Source organism: Nomascus leucogenys, chromosome 7b, assembly GCF_006542625.1.
Source record: "Nomascus leucogenys isolate Asia chromosome 7b, Asia_NLE_v1, whole genome shotgun sequence".
Lineage (NCBI taxonomy): Eukaryota > Metazoa > Chordata > Mammalia > Primates > Hylobatidae > Nomascus > Nomascus leucogenys.
Window position 1 is genome coordinate 513,102 of NC_044387.1, and position 18,337 is coordinate 531,438.

The following is an 18,337-nucleotide window of genomic DNA, read 5'->3' on the forward strand; positions in this document are numbered from 1 at the left end:
GATTCTGGGCAGCAAAAAGGATCCGTTTGGGGCCGCTGCTTGAGGGTAGGAAGGCCCCGCGGTGACGCCGCTGTCCCTGGTCCTGACAGTCCAGCGGTCGCGCCTCTCCCAGAGGGGAGGTCAGGGCGAGCCGGGGCAGGAGGCCTGGAAGGTTCCCGGGGCGCGCCGCGGACCAAGGCCTGCAGGTCCTGCGCAAGAAAGCCAGGCCGGCCCTGTCCCAATGCCTTTCGGCTTATTTTCCTATCCAGTGTCGAGTCCTTAGGAGGTGCTATTCATACTTCTGTCTTGAAAAATACTTCCCATGGTTCACCCGTGGCTTCTTCGCTTTTGACGGTTCTCCCTCGTTGGGGAGGGCGCCGCCGGGGTGGGGAAGCCCGGGCCCAGCCCAGACGCGGGCGCAAGTCTGGAGAAGCGCGCGGCCCCCAGGAGGTGAAAGCCGGAGGGAGGTGTCCGCCCTCGGAGCCCCCCCGGGAAGGGGAGGGCTGGTTTCCGCTCTGCCACCGCCTCCGAGGCGCAGGAAGCAGCGCATTTGTCTCCGGGAACCCCCCCACGCCCCGGCCACCCAGCCCGGGAAATCCGCCCGGGCCTCCCGGCCCCGCCCCGGAGCCCCGCCCCGCCCGCCGCCGCCGCCTCCGCCTCCGCCGCCCTCCGCTCCGCTCCGCTCCGCTCGGCTCGGGCTCGGCTCGGGCGCGGGCGCGGGCGCAGGGCGCGGGGCTGGGCCCGGGCGGAGCGGCGGCCGCTCCGGACATGTCGGGCCCTCGCGCCGGCTTCTACCGGCAGGAGCTGAACAAGACCGTGTGGGAGGTGCCGCAGCGGCTGCAGGGGCTGCGCCCGGTGGGCTCCGGCGCCTACGGCTCCGTCTGGTAGGGGCGGGGCAGAAAGGGTGCTGGGTGGGGGCCGGGCCGGAGAGCGCGTCCCCTCCTCGCCCGCGCGAGGTTCTCGCCGTGGGGAGGGGCCTCGCCCTGCCTCCGCCCCCGGACGCCAAGCGGATCTGAAGAATGAATGGGGAGGGGGGTGGCGGCGTAAAGAAACTTTCCAAGCAGACGCCGTTACCGGGAGGGAGGGGGGTCCTCCGGCCTCGCCCGATTCGGACCGCCCCCCACCAGGCCTGAGGCCTGGGGCGTCACAGCTGGCGTGTGGGTGGGTCTCACGCGACCGAGCCCCGAGCCACCCTGATGTCCGGGCGCCTAAATGAGCACCCACCTGGGATTCACTGAGTCGGGTCAGGCAGCCCCCGGGGTCTAGCGGATGACCCTCCCCCGCGCGGGCTGGGGACTATTGTCTGAAAAGGGAAGTCCCGCTCCCGGAAGCCAAGACCTCTCCCCCTGGGGCGGCCTCAGGCTCCCCCTCAGACCACAAACCCCACTTAGGCCCTGGGGCCAGAGGACCTGGCCTGGGGCCCAGGAAGACGACAGAGTCTGGGTGGGGGAGGGGGGTCGACTGGGCCAAGGCCTCTGTTAGACCCAGGTAGCCAGGGCTGGAGGGGCTTAGGGTGAGGTAGTTACCGGGAATCCTAAGTTTCAGCCTCCATGTTGACTGGGAGGCTGATCATGGGTACAGGCTTTGAGAGGTGCAGCTGAGTCCTCACCACGGCCAATGCCCCTTAGCTGCTGCCCACTGGGGGGTCCTGGTGGGGCGCGAAGGCAGAGGCAGCCAGGGCAGGGCGTTGCCCCAGGCACTTGCGTGTTGGAAGTGGGACCTCTAGGCCCACCAGATTCGAAGCTCAGGAGCCAGCATCAGGGGCCAGGGGTCCCAGGACAGGCTGTCTTCTGGCGCAGTCCCTAGCCTTCCATCAGAAGCTGCAGGTGGGTCATGCTAGCCATCATGCCAGCACAGATCTGTCTTCCTCTTTGAGACCTGAAGGGCAGAAAGAGGGTCTGGGACAGCGTGGGAGTGGCCATAGGGGACTAGGGTGGGGCCTGGCTGGACTCGCTGTCTGGGAGTTGCTGAGAGGTGTCCGGTTCTCTGAGTGAGGCCTGGTCTGCCCACTTGCACCCCAGCCCATTTTCTCAGTTCCACTGCCAAGACTGCGGACCGGGTGCCAATTCCCTGTCACCTGACCGCACAGATGCAATTGGCCAAAAGAACTTGCTGCCCCACGTGCAGGGCCACTCCCTTCACCACCTCAGGAGCACCTTTCCCTGGTCATAGGCTGGGAGCATGGCTGCCCCACGCACCTGGACCTGGGCCCATGAGCATCCCAGACCCAGCGGGAGCCGCCCCTGCTCCCCATGTGTGGGCATGGGGGGGTGGCCTCAGCCTCCACTTGCTCTGAGACAGGATCCCAAGAGACAGAAGTGGGAGGGAGAGAAGGAGCAAGTATCAGCCAGAGGGAACAGGCTGTGCAAAGGCCTTGCCTTTAGCAGGGCTGAGGGCAGTGGGACATGGGAGGGTGGGATGAGGGTCACCTGCAAAGGGAAGGTGGGCTCAGGAAGCTGGTGCAGGGTAGCGGGTCTGGACCCCTGGGAAGTGGGGCTGGGCGAAGGGCTGTTCTGTGGGTCCAGCTGACGCCCTCAGCTGTACATCACCTTCTGTCCAGGTTTTGTTCCAAATAATGACGCAATAAACACCTCTGACCAACTTTCCCTCCGTATTTTGAACATTCGGAGGCACTGGGGGTCCAGGGGCTTTGAGGTGGCTCTAGAATCCCCCGCTGTGAGCCTCCTGGGCTCACGGGGTCTATGGGGCAGAGGGAGGCCCGTCTGCTGCAGGTGAATGCCAGTGACTGTTTTCCTGCTGTGTTTTTCCACGCTGGATGGGGGGGCCTCTCCCCCAGCCTTGCTTTGAATGGGGGCCACTGGTTGAGCGTGGGAATCAGTGGGGCCAGGGGACAGAGAAGGTCCAGGACCTTGTGGGGCGAACACACGCATGGTGGTCCAGCCCCAGGGGCTCCTTCCCAGCAAGCGCGGAGGGGGTAGGCCCGAGGGGGGAGGCCGAGCTGGGGCGGCGGGGCCGGGGCAGAAAAGCCCCACGGCCCCATCTCCACGGAGAAGCGGCGAGAGGGGCGCCGCCTGGGTCCACACGGGTGCGGCCGCCCTCGGACCCCTGCCGGCGCCGCCTCACTCGCCCGCCTTCCAGTTCGGCCTACGACGCGCGGCTGCGCCAGAAGGTGGCGGTGAAGAAGCTATCGCGCCCCTTCCAGTCGCTGATCCACGCGCGCAGGACGTACCGGGAGCTGCGGCTGCTCAAGCACCTGAAGCACGAGAACGTGAGCCGGGGGCGGGCCGTGGGGGGGGGAGGGCGCGTCCGGGGGCGGGGCCGCGGCGCAGCCAATAGGCGGGCGAGCCCTGGCGATGGGGGCGGGGCCATAGGGGGCGCGGCCTGGCCCTGGGGGCGTGGCCCGGGGGCTGAACCACAGCCGGGGGTTTGCCGCCCGGCCCTGACGCCCCCCGCCACCCAGGTCATCGGGCTTCTGGACGTCTTCACGCCGGCCACGTCCATCGAGGACTTCAGCGAAGTGTGAGCGGCGGGGCGGGCGAGGCAGAGGGGAGCGCGTTCGCGGAGGGGCGGTGCGGCCCTGTCCTGACCCCCTGACCCCGCCCCAGGTACTTGGTGACCACCCTGATGGGCGCCGACCTGAACAACATCGTCAAGTGCCAGGCGCTGAGCGACGAGCACGTTCAATTCCTGGTTTACCAGCTGCTGCGCGGGCTGAAGGTGGGGCGCCCTGGGCTTCGCGGGTCCCCTCGCGGGCGGGCGCGCGGGCCGGGCCCGGCGCTCACCACGATCCCCCTCCCGCAGTACATCCACTCGGCCGGGATCATCCACCGGGTAGGTGCGGCCGCAGGGTGAGGGTCGGGTCCAGCAGGGCTCCGTCCCAGCCACCTGTGCTCACGCTCTGCGTGACCTGCAGGACCTGAAGCCCAGCAACGTGGCTGTGAATGAGGACTGTGAGCTCAGGGTGAGGCCCGCGGGCAGGGGTGGGCAGGGCGGCGGCGGAGCCCGTGCGGAGCTTAAGAACATCTCGTGGTCGCCCCAGATCCTGGACTTTGGGTTGGCGCGCCAGGCGGACGAGGAGATGACCGGCTATGTGGCCACGCGCTGGTACCGGGCACCTGAGATCATGCTCAACTGGATGCATTACAACCAGACAGGTGCAGGGGGAAGGCCTGGGGCGGACGAAGGCCAAGGGCCTTGTCTGGCCCTCGACTGGCTCTGCATGCCAGGTCTTGGGGGGCAGGCAGGGTCCCCAAGAATGTGGGAGCCACATTCAAAAGTAGCCCTTCAGAGGCCTCTAGAGCATGATGGGTGCTGGCCTCCTCTGGCCATGCAGCTATGGGCCTCCCCCTGCCTAGGGGGGTTGGGTATGGCAGATGAGGGGGTCTACCGTCTTGGGGTCTGGATGTGACTGTGGGTCTCCTGGAGGAGGGACGTGGGGTGGGCGCACTGATGGAGGCCCCCTCGCCCTCGCACAGTGGATATCTGGTCGGTGGGCTGCATCATGGCTGAGCTGCTCCAGGGCAAGGCCCTCTTCCCGGGAAGTGACTGTATCCTTCGCCCAGGTTGGGGAGCAGGGTCACACGGAGCCCCTCCTGCAGGATAGGGACCAGCGCTGGCCCCTTCTGGCGGGTCTTGCCTCCTCTGCCCCCCATGCCATGCTACTTTGGGCTGGCCATCCTCACCTATAGGGAGCGGACTCTGGGCAGCGCCCCAAAGTTTTGGGTCTGGGGGCCCAGGAGAGGTCTGTGGCTGGTCCGTGGGTGTTTCCTGAGTGACACAGACATTGACCAGCTGAAGCGCATCATGGAAGTGGTGGGCACACCCAGTCCTGATGTTCTGGCAAAGATCTCCTCGGAACATGTGAGTTGGTGCCCGCCAGCCGGCAGCTCCCTCTCCTGGCTGAGCCCCCAAGCTCTCTTGGGGAGAGGGTGGTGTGGAAATGCAGGGACCATATGGGGAACATGGGATGTGGTGGGATGGAGCCTAGGGCAGGTGCCCAATCCCTGCAGGGGAAACAGGAGAAGGGGGAAGACGTTCCTGACACCAGGGACAGTGAGTGCAAAGACATGACCCCAGCAAGCAGTGCCTGGCCAGGGCAGTGGGGGTGGGCTGGGTGGAGAGAGTGTACTTGGACCCAGCTCCTGCAGGCATTAGGGGCCAACTGAGGAGCTAGAGCCACCAGATCCTATATGGAGGGGGTCACTGGTCTGCCTGTGCCCTTGTCCTGGCCTGTTGGAGTGAATGAGTTTGGGGGCTTGCCAAGAGAAGCCCCAGTTTGGGGCTAGGGAGGCAGAGAATGAGCAGCCTCCCCAGGTGTTCTTGTGTGCCCCCAGGCCCGGACATATATCCAGTCCCTGCCCCCCATGCCCCAGAAGGACCTGAGCAGCATCTTCCGTGGAGCCAACCCCCTGGGTGAGGACTGCCCTGGGGCTAGACTGGGCTCCGTATCTGGCCCTGGATGCAGAGCTGACCCGCCCTCCCCGCCACTGGCTCCCCTGCAGCCATAGACCTCCTTGGAAGGATGCTGGTGCTGGACAGTGACCAGCGGGTCAGTGCGGCTGAGGCACTGGCCCATGCCTACTTCAGCCAGTACCACGACCCTGAGGATGAGCCAGAGGCCGAGCCATATGATGAAAGCGTTGAGGCCAAGGAGCGCACGCTGGAGGAGTGGAAGGGTGGGCATGGCACTGGCTGGGGGTAGGTCCAGGGGCCTGCGGGCTCCATTTCCCCAGAGGCAGGAAATGCCCCAGTTCGTCTCCAGACTGGTCAGGTGTGGAAGGCCGTTCAGGTGTCCAGCACAGGCTGGGGGTGGGGCGGGGGAGTGGCACAGGGCAGGTTCTGGCTCCCAGACTCTGTGCTGAGGCTGCTGTCACCGGGTGGTGGGCCTGGGCTGGGTGGCAGGTGCCAGGCAAGCAGGTGGGGGGCCGGGCTGTGGGAGGCACAAGCTCACCCTTACCCTTCACCTCCTAGAGCTCACCTACCAGGAAGTCCTCAGCTTCAAGCCTCCAGAGCCACCGAAGCCGCCTGGCAGCCTGGAGATTGAGCAGTGACGTGCTGCCCGGCAGCCTCTGAGAGCTGTGGAGGGGCTTGGGCCTGCACCCTTCCACGGCTGGTCTGGTTTCCTTGAGAGGCACCTCCCACACTCCTATGGTCACTGACTCCTGGCCTAGGACCCCTCGCCTTCAGGAGAATCTACACGCATGTATGCATGCACAAACGTGTGTACACGTGCTTGCCATGTGTAGGAGTCTGGGCACAAGTGTCCCTGGGCCTACCTTGGTCCTCCTGCCCTCTTCTGGCTACTGCCCTCTCCATTGGGATCTGACTGTGGGGTCCTAGATGCCAAAGGGGTTCCCCTGCGGAGTTCCCCGTCTGTCCCAGGCCGACCCACTGGGGAGTGTCAGCCTTGCAATCTTTTCTGTCCCAGGGCTTTCTGGAGGGCGCACTGGGGCTGGGACCCCAGGAGACTCAAAGGGAGAGGTCTCAGTGGTTAGAGCTGCTCAGCCTGGAGGTAGGGGGCTGTCCTGGTCACTGCTGAGACCCACAGGTCTAAGAGGAGAGGCAGAGCCAGTGTGCCACCAGGCTGGGCAGGGACAACCACCAGGTGTCAAATGAGAAAAGCTGCCTGGAGTCTTGTGTTCATCCGTGGGTGTGTGTGGGCACGTGTGGATGAGCGTGCACTCCCCGTGTTCATATGTCAGGGCACGTGTGATGTGGTGCATGTGAATCTGCGGGCGCCCAAGGGCCAGCAGCCATGTCTGGCAAGAAGCTGGAGCTGGGGTGGGCGTGCTGTTGCCTTCCCTCTCCTCAGTTTCTGATGCCTTGAGGGGTGTTTCAGACTGGCAGCTCCAGTGGGCCAAAGGGCAACCACATGAGCATGGGCAGGGGCTTTCTCCTTGGATATGGGACCCACAGCAGGTTCCTGAGGCTGGGGGTGGGTGGGTGGTTTGGCCTTGAGACGCTAAGGCACACAGCACAACTGGATGTGGACTTCGACTCGGACACTTCTGCCCCACACGCTGGCCCACTCTCTACCTCTGCTCACCGTTGTGGCCCTGCAGCAGGAGATCTGAGGTGCTCTGCTCTGTGGGTCAGTCCTCTTTTCTTGTCCCAGGATGGAGCTGATCCAGTAACCTCGGAGATGGGACCCTACCCAGAGCTGAGTTGGGGGTGTGGCTCTGCCCTGGAAAGGGGGTGACCTCTTGCCTCGAGGGGCCCAGGGAAGCCTGGGTGTCAAGTGCCTGCTGCACCAGGGGTGCACAATAAAGGGGGTTCTCTCTCACTTGGCTTGTATCCAAAGGCTACTCCAGGCCCTGCTGCCCCCACCATCCCCGCTGCTGGGCATGGGGGGAGTGTCTGGGTCACCCTGCATCACTTACCTCCAGCTGGCCAGATCCCTCAGGCCCCCAGTCAGACCAGCGGCCATCTTCTGGCACCCTCCCTGCTCCCTGGAGGGTCTGAGAGCCCAGGGGGACCAGGGGAAGACGTGGCTGATGGACAGGCTCTGAGGGCACAGGGTGTGACAGCCATCCAGATGGTGACCCCAGCTGCTCTCTGGGGATGTACTGGGCAGGCTTGGCTTCGGGCCAAGATCCAGACACTGCCCCCGCTACCCCTCAGTGGTCAGGGAAACTGGCTGGGGGGAAGTTGGGTGTCTCAAGGAGCAAGGGTCTGCCCATCCCTGGGCAGGGGCTGGGCAGGGTAGGGAAAATAGCTTTCCTTTCCTTCCTGGTGAAGGAAAAAGAGGCCACTTTAACCCAGGGAATGTGCACGCTGGTCCCATTCCCACTACGTGCTGCAGCTTACGTGTGGGGGAGGGTCCAGGCCATTTGGGGTCAGGCAGTGTCTCTAGGGGCCAGGGACAGTCTGTGCCCTTGCTTGGGTCTTGGGTAGGGGTCTGGGAGTTGGGGGCCTCCTGGGGCCTCGTCAATGTAGTGGTCAGTCCTGGGGGAAGTCCAGTGTTGGCGGTTGGGGGTGGGAGCAGAATGGTGACACAGCCCCACCTCAGAAGCCTGGTCTGTGCTGGGCCTGCTGGACCCCTGAGCCCCACCACGGGGAGTAAGGGGGACAGCAGTGGAAACTGGGCTTCCTGGAAGGGGTGGATGGAGTGCCACAGGCAGCCCAGGGCACAAAGGCAGGGCCACAGGCAGCTGTGGTTTGGGTGGCCCTGGGCTGCCCCGCTCACTGGCTCACTGGTCACGAGCTTGTGAATGCCACGGAGCACGGCCGAAGCCCAGGTGTAAAGCTACTCCCTACTCCCGCCCTTGAGCGGCTGAGCTGCTGATTCATGGCAGGAGGGCGGGGCAGAAGGCCCTAGGGATCCTGTTACCCACCAGCCCAGTGAGCTCCTGGGGTGCCCCCACATCCCTTCTGAGACCCAGGTTCCTGGGCTGGGGAAGGGGTGTCAGGGTGGGGCTTTGCCCTCCGGAGCATCTGGTCCAGGATGGGGCCAGACCTATGGGAGGACAACGCCCACACAGAGGGGTCGGGCTGAGGGCCCCAGCAGGTCCCCATCCCTGCTGGAGAGAGTGCAGCCACTCTCAGCCTGGGCTTTGCAGGACAGGACAGGCAGGGGTGGGATGGGCAGGGGCACCAGTACTTGCAATGCTTGGAGCAGGCACCCCACAGATGGGGGGAACAGGGGGAGGACCTGGGGGTCCAAAAGGGCCCACGGGGACCTATGGGACTGTGAGGCCCGGGGTCAGTGGCCACAGGGGTGGGGTTGGGGATGCAGCCTGAGGAGTTTGGGGGATCCCTCCGTGTAGAAAGAGGGATACAGGCAGGACAGGTGCAGATGGGCCCCCCGTTGGGGGACGGATCAGGCGCAGTGGTAGGGCATCCTTGGGGGCGGCCTGGGAAGTTGACCCTGGGAACACAGGGCTCAGCCCGACTTGAGGCTGCGGATAGAAGTCAGCGGTCAGGCTGTCAAAGATGGGCCCTGCGCCCTGGAACCGTGGGGAGTTAGGACGGGAGCCCGGGGGCTCCTGCTGGGATCCCCCAGGGCAGGGAAGTTCAGCCAAAGGGGGGAGGCTGGCAGGGGTATCTCCGCGCCGCGTCCGGCCCTTTATGGGGACGAAGCTGCGGGGCGGCGCTCCCCTCCCCCTGCGCTTCCCCCTAGGCTCCGGCCCTCCCCCGGCGGCGGCCGCCTCGGGTTTCCGGAGGGGCCGGAGGGCGGGCGAGGGCGTCACGTGCGCGCCGTCCGCGGGCCGGTTGGTCCCCGGGCGGGGGAGGGGCTGTGCGCAGCCTGGGTCGGGGTCCGGCCGGGGTCGGCACCTGGGACATCCTTGAGGGAAGGGGCCGGGAGCAGGAGCGCCCCAGCGGCGGGCGGGCGGGCGGACCAGCGGCGCAGAGCCGGCCCGGGGCGCGCGCCGAGGGAGCCCCGTCCCCGGTCGTGGGGGCACCGCCCGCAGGCTCTGCGGGGTGGGCAGCTCCCGGGCCTGCCATGAGCTCTCCGTCGCCCGCCCGCAGTGGCTTTTACCGCCAGGAGGTGACCAAGACGGCCTGGGAGGTGCGCGCCGTGTACCGGGACCTGCAGCCCGTGGGCTCGGGCGCCTATGGCGCGGTGTGGTGAGCGCGGGCCGGGCGGGGCGGCCGACGGGGCGGGCGGGGCCTGCGCGGGGTGCCCGGCCTTCCCGCTAAGCGGTCCGCCCCGCAGCTCGGCCGTGGACAGCCGCACCGGCGCTAAGGTGGCCATCAAGAAGCTGTATCGGCCCTTCCAGTCCGAGCTGTTCGCCAAGCGCGCCTACCGCGAGCTGCGCCTGCTCAAGCACATGCGCCACGAGAACGTGAGTCGCGCGGCCCCGCTCCGGGAAGGCGCCGCGGCCTTGGCTTGGGTTCGGCTGGGCTGGGTTCCCCCACCCGGCAACCCCTCCCCCAGGCAGCCTGCTGTGGGGCGGGGCGGGGGTCGGGCCGTGGGTCCCCAGGGGAGAAGGAGAGCAAGGCTCGTCTCTCCTTGGGAGACGCTTCCCCAAGGGCCATTCCCCATCCTCTGCCAGCCCCGGGAAGGACTCAGCCCCTTGACTCGGCGCCTCAGCCGGGCCCTGGTCAGGGGACACGACTTGGCCAGGCCCAGGGGATCCTCCAGGTCTCACGCCAAGCCCTGCCCCCAGCCAGGAAGCCCGCGGTGAGAGGATGCTCCCAGCGGGAGGATTTTCCTGGAAGGGGCACCTTCCCTCTCCCCATCTGGGCCCCTTTCCAGCCCCTCTGTGGAGCCCACTCTGTTGCTGTCCATCTCCCGAGTCTTCCGACCCGGTGGAGGGGGAGGAGGGGGGCGCCAGAACGCAGGGAGTGTGTTGAACCCTCAGGAGCCCCTGGGGGTGAAGGGTTTAGGGAGCTGCTGTTTGGGGGGCACTGGGAGTGGTGGGCGCCTCACAGACACCCTTCCGTGCGTTGTGGGGGCCCATCCTTTCCAGTCCTGCCCGTGAGATGCCACTCACAGCTGCCCTGGGCCTCTCCCATGGCGGTGGCTGGCTGCTAAGAGCCCGACCTCTCTGCCAGGGGCGCTCTGGTTTCTGGATACAGTCCCACTTGTCCACTGCCCCCCATGTCACTCCTGCCCTGCCTCTGGTCTGGGCGCAGCCTGAGGGCTGGTGGTCTGGGCACCTGGACCCTAGCTACAGGGTGAGATGCTCTGGACCCTCCTGGGTCATCCGAGCCACCGGTGCCCTGGGAGAACGAGTCCCTGCATCCACCAGCAAACTGCCCCGTCCCTGTACCCCGGTTCCTGGCCACCGCCACTCCCTCAGCCCCTTGGGTGGGTCCTTTTCTCTGAGGCTTCCCATGCGCACCCTGACCCCAGCTCACCACCCTGGGCCCTGTGAAATCCATTTGCAGTGGACACCAGGCCTGCCCCCACCTCGACACCCCGTCACACCCAGCCCTGCCCCCACCTCGCCACCACCGCACCCCCCCACCCCCCGCCCATCACACCAAGGCCTTGCCCCAGGACTGCAGCCTTCCCCATGGCCCCCTGCTCCCACCCACCCACTCACCCGCCCGTGCCTTCCCCCATCCAGCCAAGCACTCCGAGACTTTTCTTCTTTTTTTTTTTTCTTTTGAGACACAGTTCCGCTCTGTTGCCCAGGCTGGAGTGCAATGGCATGATCTCAGCACACTGCAACCTTTGCCTCCCGGGTTCAAGCGATTCTTCTGCCTCAGCCTCCTGAGTAGCTGGGATTATAGGCACACGCCACCACGCCTGGCTAATTTTTTGTATTTTTAGTAGAGATGGGGTTTCACTATGTTGGGCAGACCGGTCTGGAACCCCTGACCTCAAGTGATCTGCTCGCCTCGGCCTCCCGAAGTGCTGGGGTTACAGGCGTGAGCCACCGCCCCGCTGTGCCTGTGGGTCCACCCCCTGGGCTCCTGGCCTGCAGCTGAGGCTCTTTCCCTGGAACCCCATCTTCCTGGGAGACTGAAGCTCTGTGAGGCCACGTGCCTTGCTCAGCGGGGGAGGAGGCTCTGCCACAGGCCCCAGTCCTGCCATCCCCAGGCCGCCTTCCTCTCCAGGCCAGCCCCCATACCACAGAGGCCAGGCCAAGTCCTGTGGCCCCTAGCCCACAGGACCCTGCTCTCCGTCTTCTGCTAAAGCACTCTCCCGGGCACCCTCCAGCTCTCATGTCCACAGTCCCCGCTGCTCCCAGGCCTCCCTGGATGCCCCCTCTGTTCCTTCTCCTTCTCCCTCCACATTCTTGCCCATGGCTCTGGCCCACGTGGCTCTGGCGGAGCTGTCCTTCCAGCTTGTGTCCATTCTTACCTCACTCTGGCCGGTTCCTACACCACGGCCAGGAGGACGTGTTTAGCATCACACCCCTGTTTAAGTCGTCCCCATGTCTTGGGATCAAAGCCAAACTTTCACCTGGTGTGTGCTGCCCTGCCGGCTCCCTCTGGCCTCTTCTCAGCCCCTCCCTGGCCTGGGCCTCTGCCACCTGGCCTCCCTCCCTGTGTTCTTCAAACTAGCCAAGTGTTCTCCTTCCTGCCTCGGCCACTCTATGTGTGCCTTCTGCCAGGTGTCCCGCAGCCCACACATCTACCTGCTCCTCCATCCTTGGCTGTGCAAAACTCCAGGCCTCCCTGGGACCCTGTCACCCCAAAATGCTGAGGCGGCAGTTGTCACATGACCTGTCTACTGTCCATCTCCCCAACCAGGGGTGCTGTGGGAACCAGGTCTGGTGGGTCACGGTGCTGTCCGCCTGGGCCCCACCAGCAGAGGCCTGGCCTCTTTCCATAGCGCTGTCCCCACCCTGGGTCTGGATCTGTTTGGTTGGGGTGAAAGGGTCAGGCGGCAGGAGCCCTTTGGATGGTTCGGAGCCAGCCCAGACTCCGGGTTGCCCCTCCCCCAGAAGATGCCGGCTGTCACTGTCCAAAAATAACCTTTCTGTGGGTATGTGTGCCAGGGCTGGGCCACACTGCCAGTGGGCAGAGCCAGGCCCTTTGGACAGTGGGGCATGACAATGACAGCTGCAGAGGGGGTTTCCTGCCCAGAGGGCTGTGCCACTCTTGGGGGGTGCCCCAGCCCGTGTCCTCTGCTGCACTCCTAACCCTGTGTGGCCGCCCCCAGGTGATCGGGCTGCTGGACGTATTCACTCCTGATGAGACCCTGGATGGCTTCACAGACTTGTGAGTGCCCGACCTGGGCTGGCCGCCGGGCACGAGGGGTGTTGGGCAGCTCTGGGCACTGGCTTCAGGTTCTCGGTTGGCCTGGGGTTCTCTTCCTGCAGGCTGAGTGGGGGATGCACACTGCCTACCCCCTCCCCATACCACTGTCCACCCCATGCCCTCCCCTACGTGGTCCTGGGACCTACGGGCACTGGCACAGCTTGGTAGAGCTGGGGCTGCTGCCTCCCTCCACGCCTGGCACCTGGGCCCTCTCCAGCACTGGAGGTGTGAACCTTGGACCTGACCATTTGTTAACAGGAAGGTCCCGTGCTCGGGACCCTGGCACCAAGTGTGTGGCCGGTAACTGGAGCTGCTGACCTTTTCCAGCAGGTGGGGGAGAAGCGGCAGGGAGGACCCACCCTGCCCCTGCCCTGCAGCCGACCACCCCGGGACTCACACCTTGTCGGCCAAGAGTGAAGGGCCAGGCCAAGGAAGGCCTGGAGAGGGCAGCAGGCGCCTCCTGCCTGACTTGCAGAGGTCAAGGACCCACACTGGCCTCAGTGGCCTCTGGGGAGGTGCTAAATACCATTCTCCTGTGTCTGTCTCCGCCGGCCCAGCCCACCCCTCTGACCCAGATGCCTTGCCTCGCCCCCAGGCACCTCCCTCATTTCTGGCACAAAGTTCCGAAGTTGAAACCAGACTGCCTCTCTCCCCTGCCTGTGAAGACTCGAGCCCTGCTGCCTCCACCACGCAGCCTCAGCCCCTAGCCTGGCACGCAGGGCGCTTCGGCGGAGGGTTCAGAAACCCCAAGGGCAGCCTCCTGCCTGACAGTCCTCAGGGTGGGAGGGGAGTGTGAGCGTTGCTGACAGTAACAGTTGGGGCAGGATGGAGCCTGGCACTGCAAGGTGCGGCTGCGAGGATGCTGAGGCCAGTGAGGATGGGTGCTACAGGGTGACCTTCCTGGGGGTGCCTGCTGGATCCGGGACGGGTCTGAGCCTGGGCCTGCTGGGTGGGCCCGGGGATGCACAGGCTGGCTCTGTCCGCTGACGGCACTCCGGCCCCTCCCACAGTTACCTGGTGATGCCGTTCATGGGCACTGACCTGGGCAAGCTCATGAAACATGAGAAGCTAGGCGAGGACCGGATCCAGTTCCTCGTGTACCAGATGCTGAAGGGGCTGAGGGTACGGGCCTCGGGGGAGGCTGCAGGGAGGCAGGCAGGGCCTCGGAGCTGGGCAGAGGAGGACCCTGTGGCTCTGAGGCCCTGGTGCACTGAAGCCTGCCAAATCCTCTGCCCCCGCAGTATATCCACGCTGCCGGCATCATCCACAGAGTGAGTCCTGGTGCAGGAGCCGCCCGTCAGCCCTCCCCCAGTGCAATCCCCCCGCCTCCACGTCCCCCCTGTGAGGATCTGATGGGGTCTGGGGGCTGAGCCACACCCCATGCACAGCCCCTGGTGGGAGCCTACCTGGGTGCCCAGGTACCTCGGTCTGTCCTTGAAGGGCTGCAGAGAGCAAAGGGGCCAGGTCTGGTGGCCCCATCTTTAGGTGCCATCCAGGCTCTTGGCTGTGCCCATGCTTGGGAGGGTGGGGGTGGGGCACAGTGGCCACCTTTCCTCTGCCCCCAGGACCTGAAGCCTGGCAACCTGGCTGTGAACGAAGACTGTGAGCTGAAGGTGTGTGCCGCCTGGCAGGGGGCCCCTCCGGATCTGCCCATCTATCCACCTGTCAGGCCTGGGCAGTGGCTGAGGAGCTGGTGGGTGGGTGAGCCCAAGAGGCAGTGGTACACAACATGCCGTACCTGCAGTGGGTGAGGGTGGGAGGCGCCCCCAGGCCTCTGCCTAGTCCAGGACAGGGCTGAGGCCTTAGCGGGCAGCAGGTGACAGCAGGGAGAGGGGAGCCCCAGGGCACCTGCTCCGTCCCGAGGGCTGCTGGGCTTGGTGCACTGGCCAAAGGGAGGAGCTCGGGGCAGTTTGGGGTCCGAGGGCGTGGCCTCAAGTCCTCGAAGGTTGTCAGGAGGCCCCAGCTTGCGAGCTTCAAGTCCAACCCCCCTGGGGTCTCCTGGACCGTGGGTGGCCTGTCCTCTCCTTGGGAGTCCCCTAGGCCCCACCTCCCCAATTCTTCCCACAGATCCTGGACTTTGGCCTGGCCAGGCAGGCAGACAGTGAGATGACTGGGTACGTGGTGACCCGGTGGTACCGAGCTCCCGAGGTCATCTTGAATTGGATGCGCTACACGCAGACGGGTGAGAAGCTGCCCAGAGATTTGGGCCTCTCAGCCTGTACCATCTGCTTTTCCACTTCTTCACGGAGAGCCCTGTGGTGGCTGCTCCCCAGGGAGGCTGTTGAGCTGGGGTGGGAGCCGGGTAGGTGGGTTGTGTCGGTGTCTCCTCCCTCCCTGTCTCATCCTGTCCCCCTGCCCATGGAGCTGACCAGGGCTTCTATCTCAGTGGACATCTGGTCTGTGGGCTGCATCATGGCGGAGATGATCACAGGCAAGACGCTGTTCAAGGGCAGCGACCGTATCCTCCAGCAGCAGAGCGGCACCAGGGGCGGGTGGGGATGGCTCCTGCCCTGGTGGGGGGGTTCGGGGGGAGTGGGGATGCCTCCTGCCCAGGTTGGGGAGTTCCAGGGGGTTGGGTATGGCTCCTGCCCAGGTGGGGGTGTTCAGGGGGAGTGGGGATGCCTCCTGCCCAGGTGGGGGCAGCGGGGGCCCTGATCTCTGGCCCCTGAGCTGTGTTCCTGACCTCGGTGCAGACCTGGACCAGCTGAAAGAGATCATGAAGGTGACAGGGACGCCTCCGGCTGAGTTTGTGCAGCGGCTGCAGAGCGATGAGGTAAGGGGTGAGTGGGGAGCTGGGTGGGGGTGGGGGCGGACCTGGGCCTCGGTGTTGGCCCCTCACCCTTTCTTCCCACACAGGCCAAGAACTACATGAAGGGCCTCCCCGAATTGGAGAAGAAGGATTTTGCCTCCATCCTGACCAATGCAAGCCCTCTGGGTAGGGCTGGCTAGTGTGGGGGCCACCGGGTGCTGGAGTGTGGGGCTTCCGGGGTCTGGCCTGATGCACCTTCCCCCGCAGCTGTGAACCTCCTGGAGAAGATGCTGGTGCTGGATGCGGAGCAGCGGGTGACGGCGGCCGAGGCGCTGGCCCATCCCTACTTCGAGTCCCTGCACGACACGGAAGATGAGCCCCAGGTCCAGAAGTATGATGACTCCTTTGACGACGTGGACCGCACACTGGATGAATGGAAGCGTGAGTGGGGGGCTCCGGGCAGGGCCTGTGTGGACCCGTGAGTGGGGGGCTCCGGGCAGGGCCTGTGTGGACCCGTGAGTGGGGGGCTCCTGGCACAGCCTGTGTGGACCCGAGTGGGGGGCTCCTGGCACGGCCTGTGTGGACCCGAGTGGGGGGCTCCGGGCAGGGCCTGTGTGGGCCCCATGGGCCCTGTGCAGGTGGCCAGCCTCAGAGTCCTAGATCCCGGTCCCTGGGATGCAGGTCAGGTGAGGAGGACGGGAGGTCAGAGGGCAGCGTGGGGCCGTGTGGCCTGGTGGAGATGACCAATGGCTGGAGCTGGAAGATGAAGGGAGGGTGTTCCTGGCAGGCTCAGCACAGAGACTGGCACAGAAGGAGCTGGGAATGGTGAAGGGCAGCTGTGAGTCAGGGAACCAGGGCCCCTCCTGGCCCTCAGACCTACTGCCCTTCCACCATGTCCAGGCCAGAGACCTGGGCCACCCTGACACCTTCACCACATCCACTTGTCCCTAAGGCCTCTCTGCTCACACCTCCTGAATCTGTCCTTGCCTCTCCTTGCCCCATTTTTTTTTTTTTTTTTTTTTTTTTGAGACGGAGTCTCACTCTGACGCCCAGGCTGGAGGGCAGTGGCACGATCTTGACTCACTGGAAGCTCCATCTCCCGGGTACACACCATTCTCCTGCCTCAGCCTCCCAAGTAACTGGGACTACAAGTGCCCGCCACCACGCCTGGCTAATTTTTTGGATTTTTAGTAGAGACGGGGTTTCACCATGTTAGCCAGGATGGTCTTGATCTCCTGACCTTGTGATCCACCTGCCTTGGCCTCCCAAAGTGCTGGGATTACAGGCATGAGCCACTGTGCCCAGCCCTCTCCTTGCCCCACTTTAGGATCCCTCCCCCCTGAACAACGGTAGGCCCAAGACAGTCCCCAGGGCTCGCCTGTCTCCCCCAGCCCCCCTGAGCAGTCCAGACCCCAACCCCAACTGCCCGGGTCCATGATCCCCTATACCGGGGCCATCCCCTCATCTTGGAGGGCTGGCCAAGGCCTGTGCAGCCTCAGGCTGGACTCGGGGAAGCCTCCCCAGCTCCCACAGCTATGCTGTGGCCTGAGGCTGTGCTGGACCTGGCTTCATTTCTGCTCCAGGATGGCAGGCTGTGTCTTCTTCATGGCTGCATGACCAGCCTGGGGTGGGGGTGCCCGGGGACAGTAGGTGTACACTGGGAGCAGTGCCGTGTTTCAGGCCCTGTCCTGGCTCTGCCTCGGGTGCAGGACCTTGGTCCTCCACACTGGTGGGTGGGGCTGGATGGGTTGAGGTTCTTCACCTGTGCTCCTTAGGGCCACGGGTCCCTGGGTGCCCGCAGCAGGGCCTCCACCCTTCGCTGTGTGTGATTATTTGTGTGCTTATGAGTTTGAGTTTGGCTTTGTTTGATTAAAGGTTTCTGCTGCTAGAAAGATGACTTGAAAGCCATGGGCCATAGGATCCTCTCTGTAGTCCCCACCCACACAACTGTGGCTGGGACCTCAGCTCTTAGGACAGACCGTGGTGGACACGTGGCCAAGCTCTGGCCACCTCCCCTTTCCCTGGAAAATCCAGATCTAGAGCAATGGCCTCTTCACACAAACCTTCCCTCAGTGGTTCAGACCACGTTAGGATTACAGAAGGGCCTCACGAGGCACCACCAGGCGTGTCTGTGAGCGACTCCCAGGATGGAAGGCAAAGGCTGACCCCCCTCTCTGTTGTGCCCGCCCCCCCCACCAGGTGTTACTTACAAAGAGGTGCTCAGCTTCAAGCCTCCCCGGCAGCTGGGGGCCAGGGTCTCCAAGGAGACGGCTCTGTGAAGATCTCTGGGCTCCGGGGTGGCAGTGAGGACCACCTTCACCTTCCACCTGAGAGGGGACTCTCGTTGCCACCTTGACCCTGGCTGGGGCTTGCATCCCAAGGCATCCATCAGAGCAGACCCCCAGGTTCCATGGACCCTCCTCCCCACGGCCATGCCTCTGCTCTTGGGCACCCATCATGGAGGAGCACCTGAACCTTCTGGACAGGATCTCTGGCCGACCTGGGGATGGCCTCTGATCCCTGGAGCAGTGGCCCACTTGCCCGGTGCCCTCAGAAACCTGGGAGCTGGTGGGGCTCCAGATCAGGCCTTGGCCTCTGAGTCCTGCCTACTCTGGGCCATACAGAGGAAGGAGGAAGGACAGAGGGTGGGCGCAGGGCACCAACTCAGGGACATCCCCTCTCCTGGGCGACGTCAGTGGACCTTCCTGTACCCCCAGCCTGGAATGTAAATCAGCTGTGTGGTGCCCACGTGGCTGGAAGGAAATAGACCGTTTTTGTAGCTCCCTGCTCTGGCTGTGCGTCCTATGCTGGGTCCCACCTTAAGACCTCCAAGCCCTTGGCCTGCATAGAGGAGGCTGGCCTGATAGCTCAGACCCTCAGAGCCAGTAGGGGGGCCTGAGCATCCCATCTCTCCCAGGCCACAAAGCTGGTGCCCACTTCCCCAGGCCTGTGCCAGTGAGCCTCGAACCCTCATGTTAAGGCTTGGCCCCC

General features: G+C 64.9%; 1 protein-coding gene across 8 annotated transcripts; it reads left to right on the forward strand.

The window, feature by feature from the left end:
- The first annotated feature begins 662 nt into the window (after positions 1-662).
- Positions 663-18,132, forward strand: MAPK11 (mitogen-activated protein kinase 11). 8 transcript variants are annotated; one of them, XM_030815295.1, is made up of 15 exons: positions 5,015-5,352; positions 5,442-5,615; positions 5,911-9,507; positions 9,596-9,725; positions 12,500-12,558; positions 12,928-13,074; positions 13,608-13,719; positions 13,839-13,868; positions 14,163-14,210; positions 14,665-14,779; positions 14,984-15,055; positions 15,291-15,370; positions 15,454-15,532; positions 15,614-15,787; positions 17,546-18,132. In XM_030815295.1, exons 3-15 carry the CDS (start codon positions 9,383-9,385, stop codon positions 17,623-17,625), a joined length of 1,251 nt encoding a protein of 416 aa, XP_030671155.1. In that variant the 5' UTR covers positions 5,015-5,352; positions 5,442-5,615; positions 5,911-9,382; the 3' UTR covers positions 17,626-18,132. The 8 variants fall into 8 exon arrangements, 7 of the variants coding, with proteins under 7 accessions (XP_030671156.1, XP_030671157.1, XP_030671153.1 ...); XM_003281460.2 differs by lacking the exon at positions 12,928-13,074; XM_030815298.1 differs by lacking the exons at positions 5,015-5,352; positions 5,442-5,615 and having other exon boundaries at positions 9,367-9,448; positions 12,925-13,074.
- Positions 18,133-18,337: the final 205 nt, after the last annotated feature.

What these genes read in the sequence shown, in the direction of transcription:
- MAPK11 (XM_030815293.1), top strand. Translation starts at nt 2,756, where the DNA reads ATGGGGGGGCCTCTCCCCCAGCCTTGCTTTGAATGGGGGCCACTGGTT. An exon ending in AGCACCTGAAGCACGAGAAC is followed by an intron (nt 3,209 to 3,400) that starts GTGAGCCGGGGG and finishes CCCGCCACCCAG; the next exon opens with GTCATCGGGCTTCTGGACGT. An exon ending in GGGCATGGCACTGGCTGGGG is followed by an intron (nt 5,638 to 5,910) that starts GTAGGTCCAGGG and finishes TTCACCTCCTAG; the next exon opens with AGCTCACCTACCAGGAAGTC.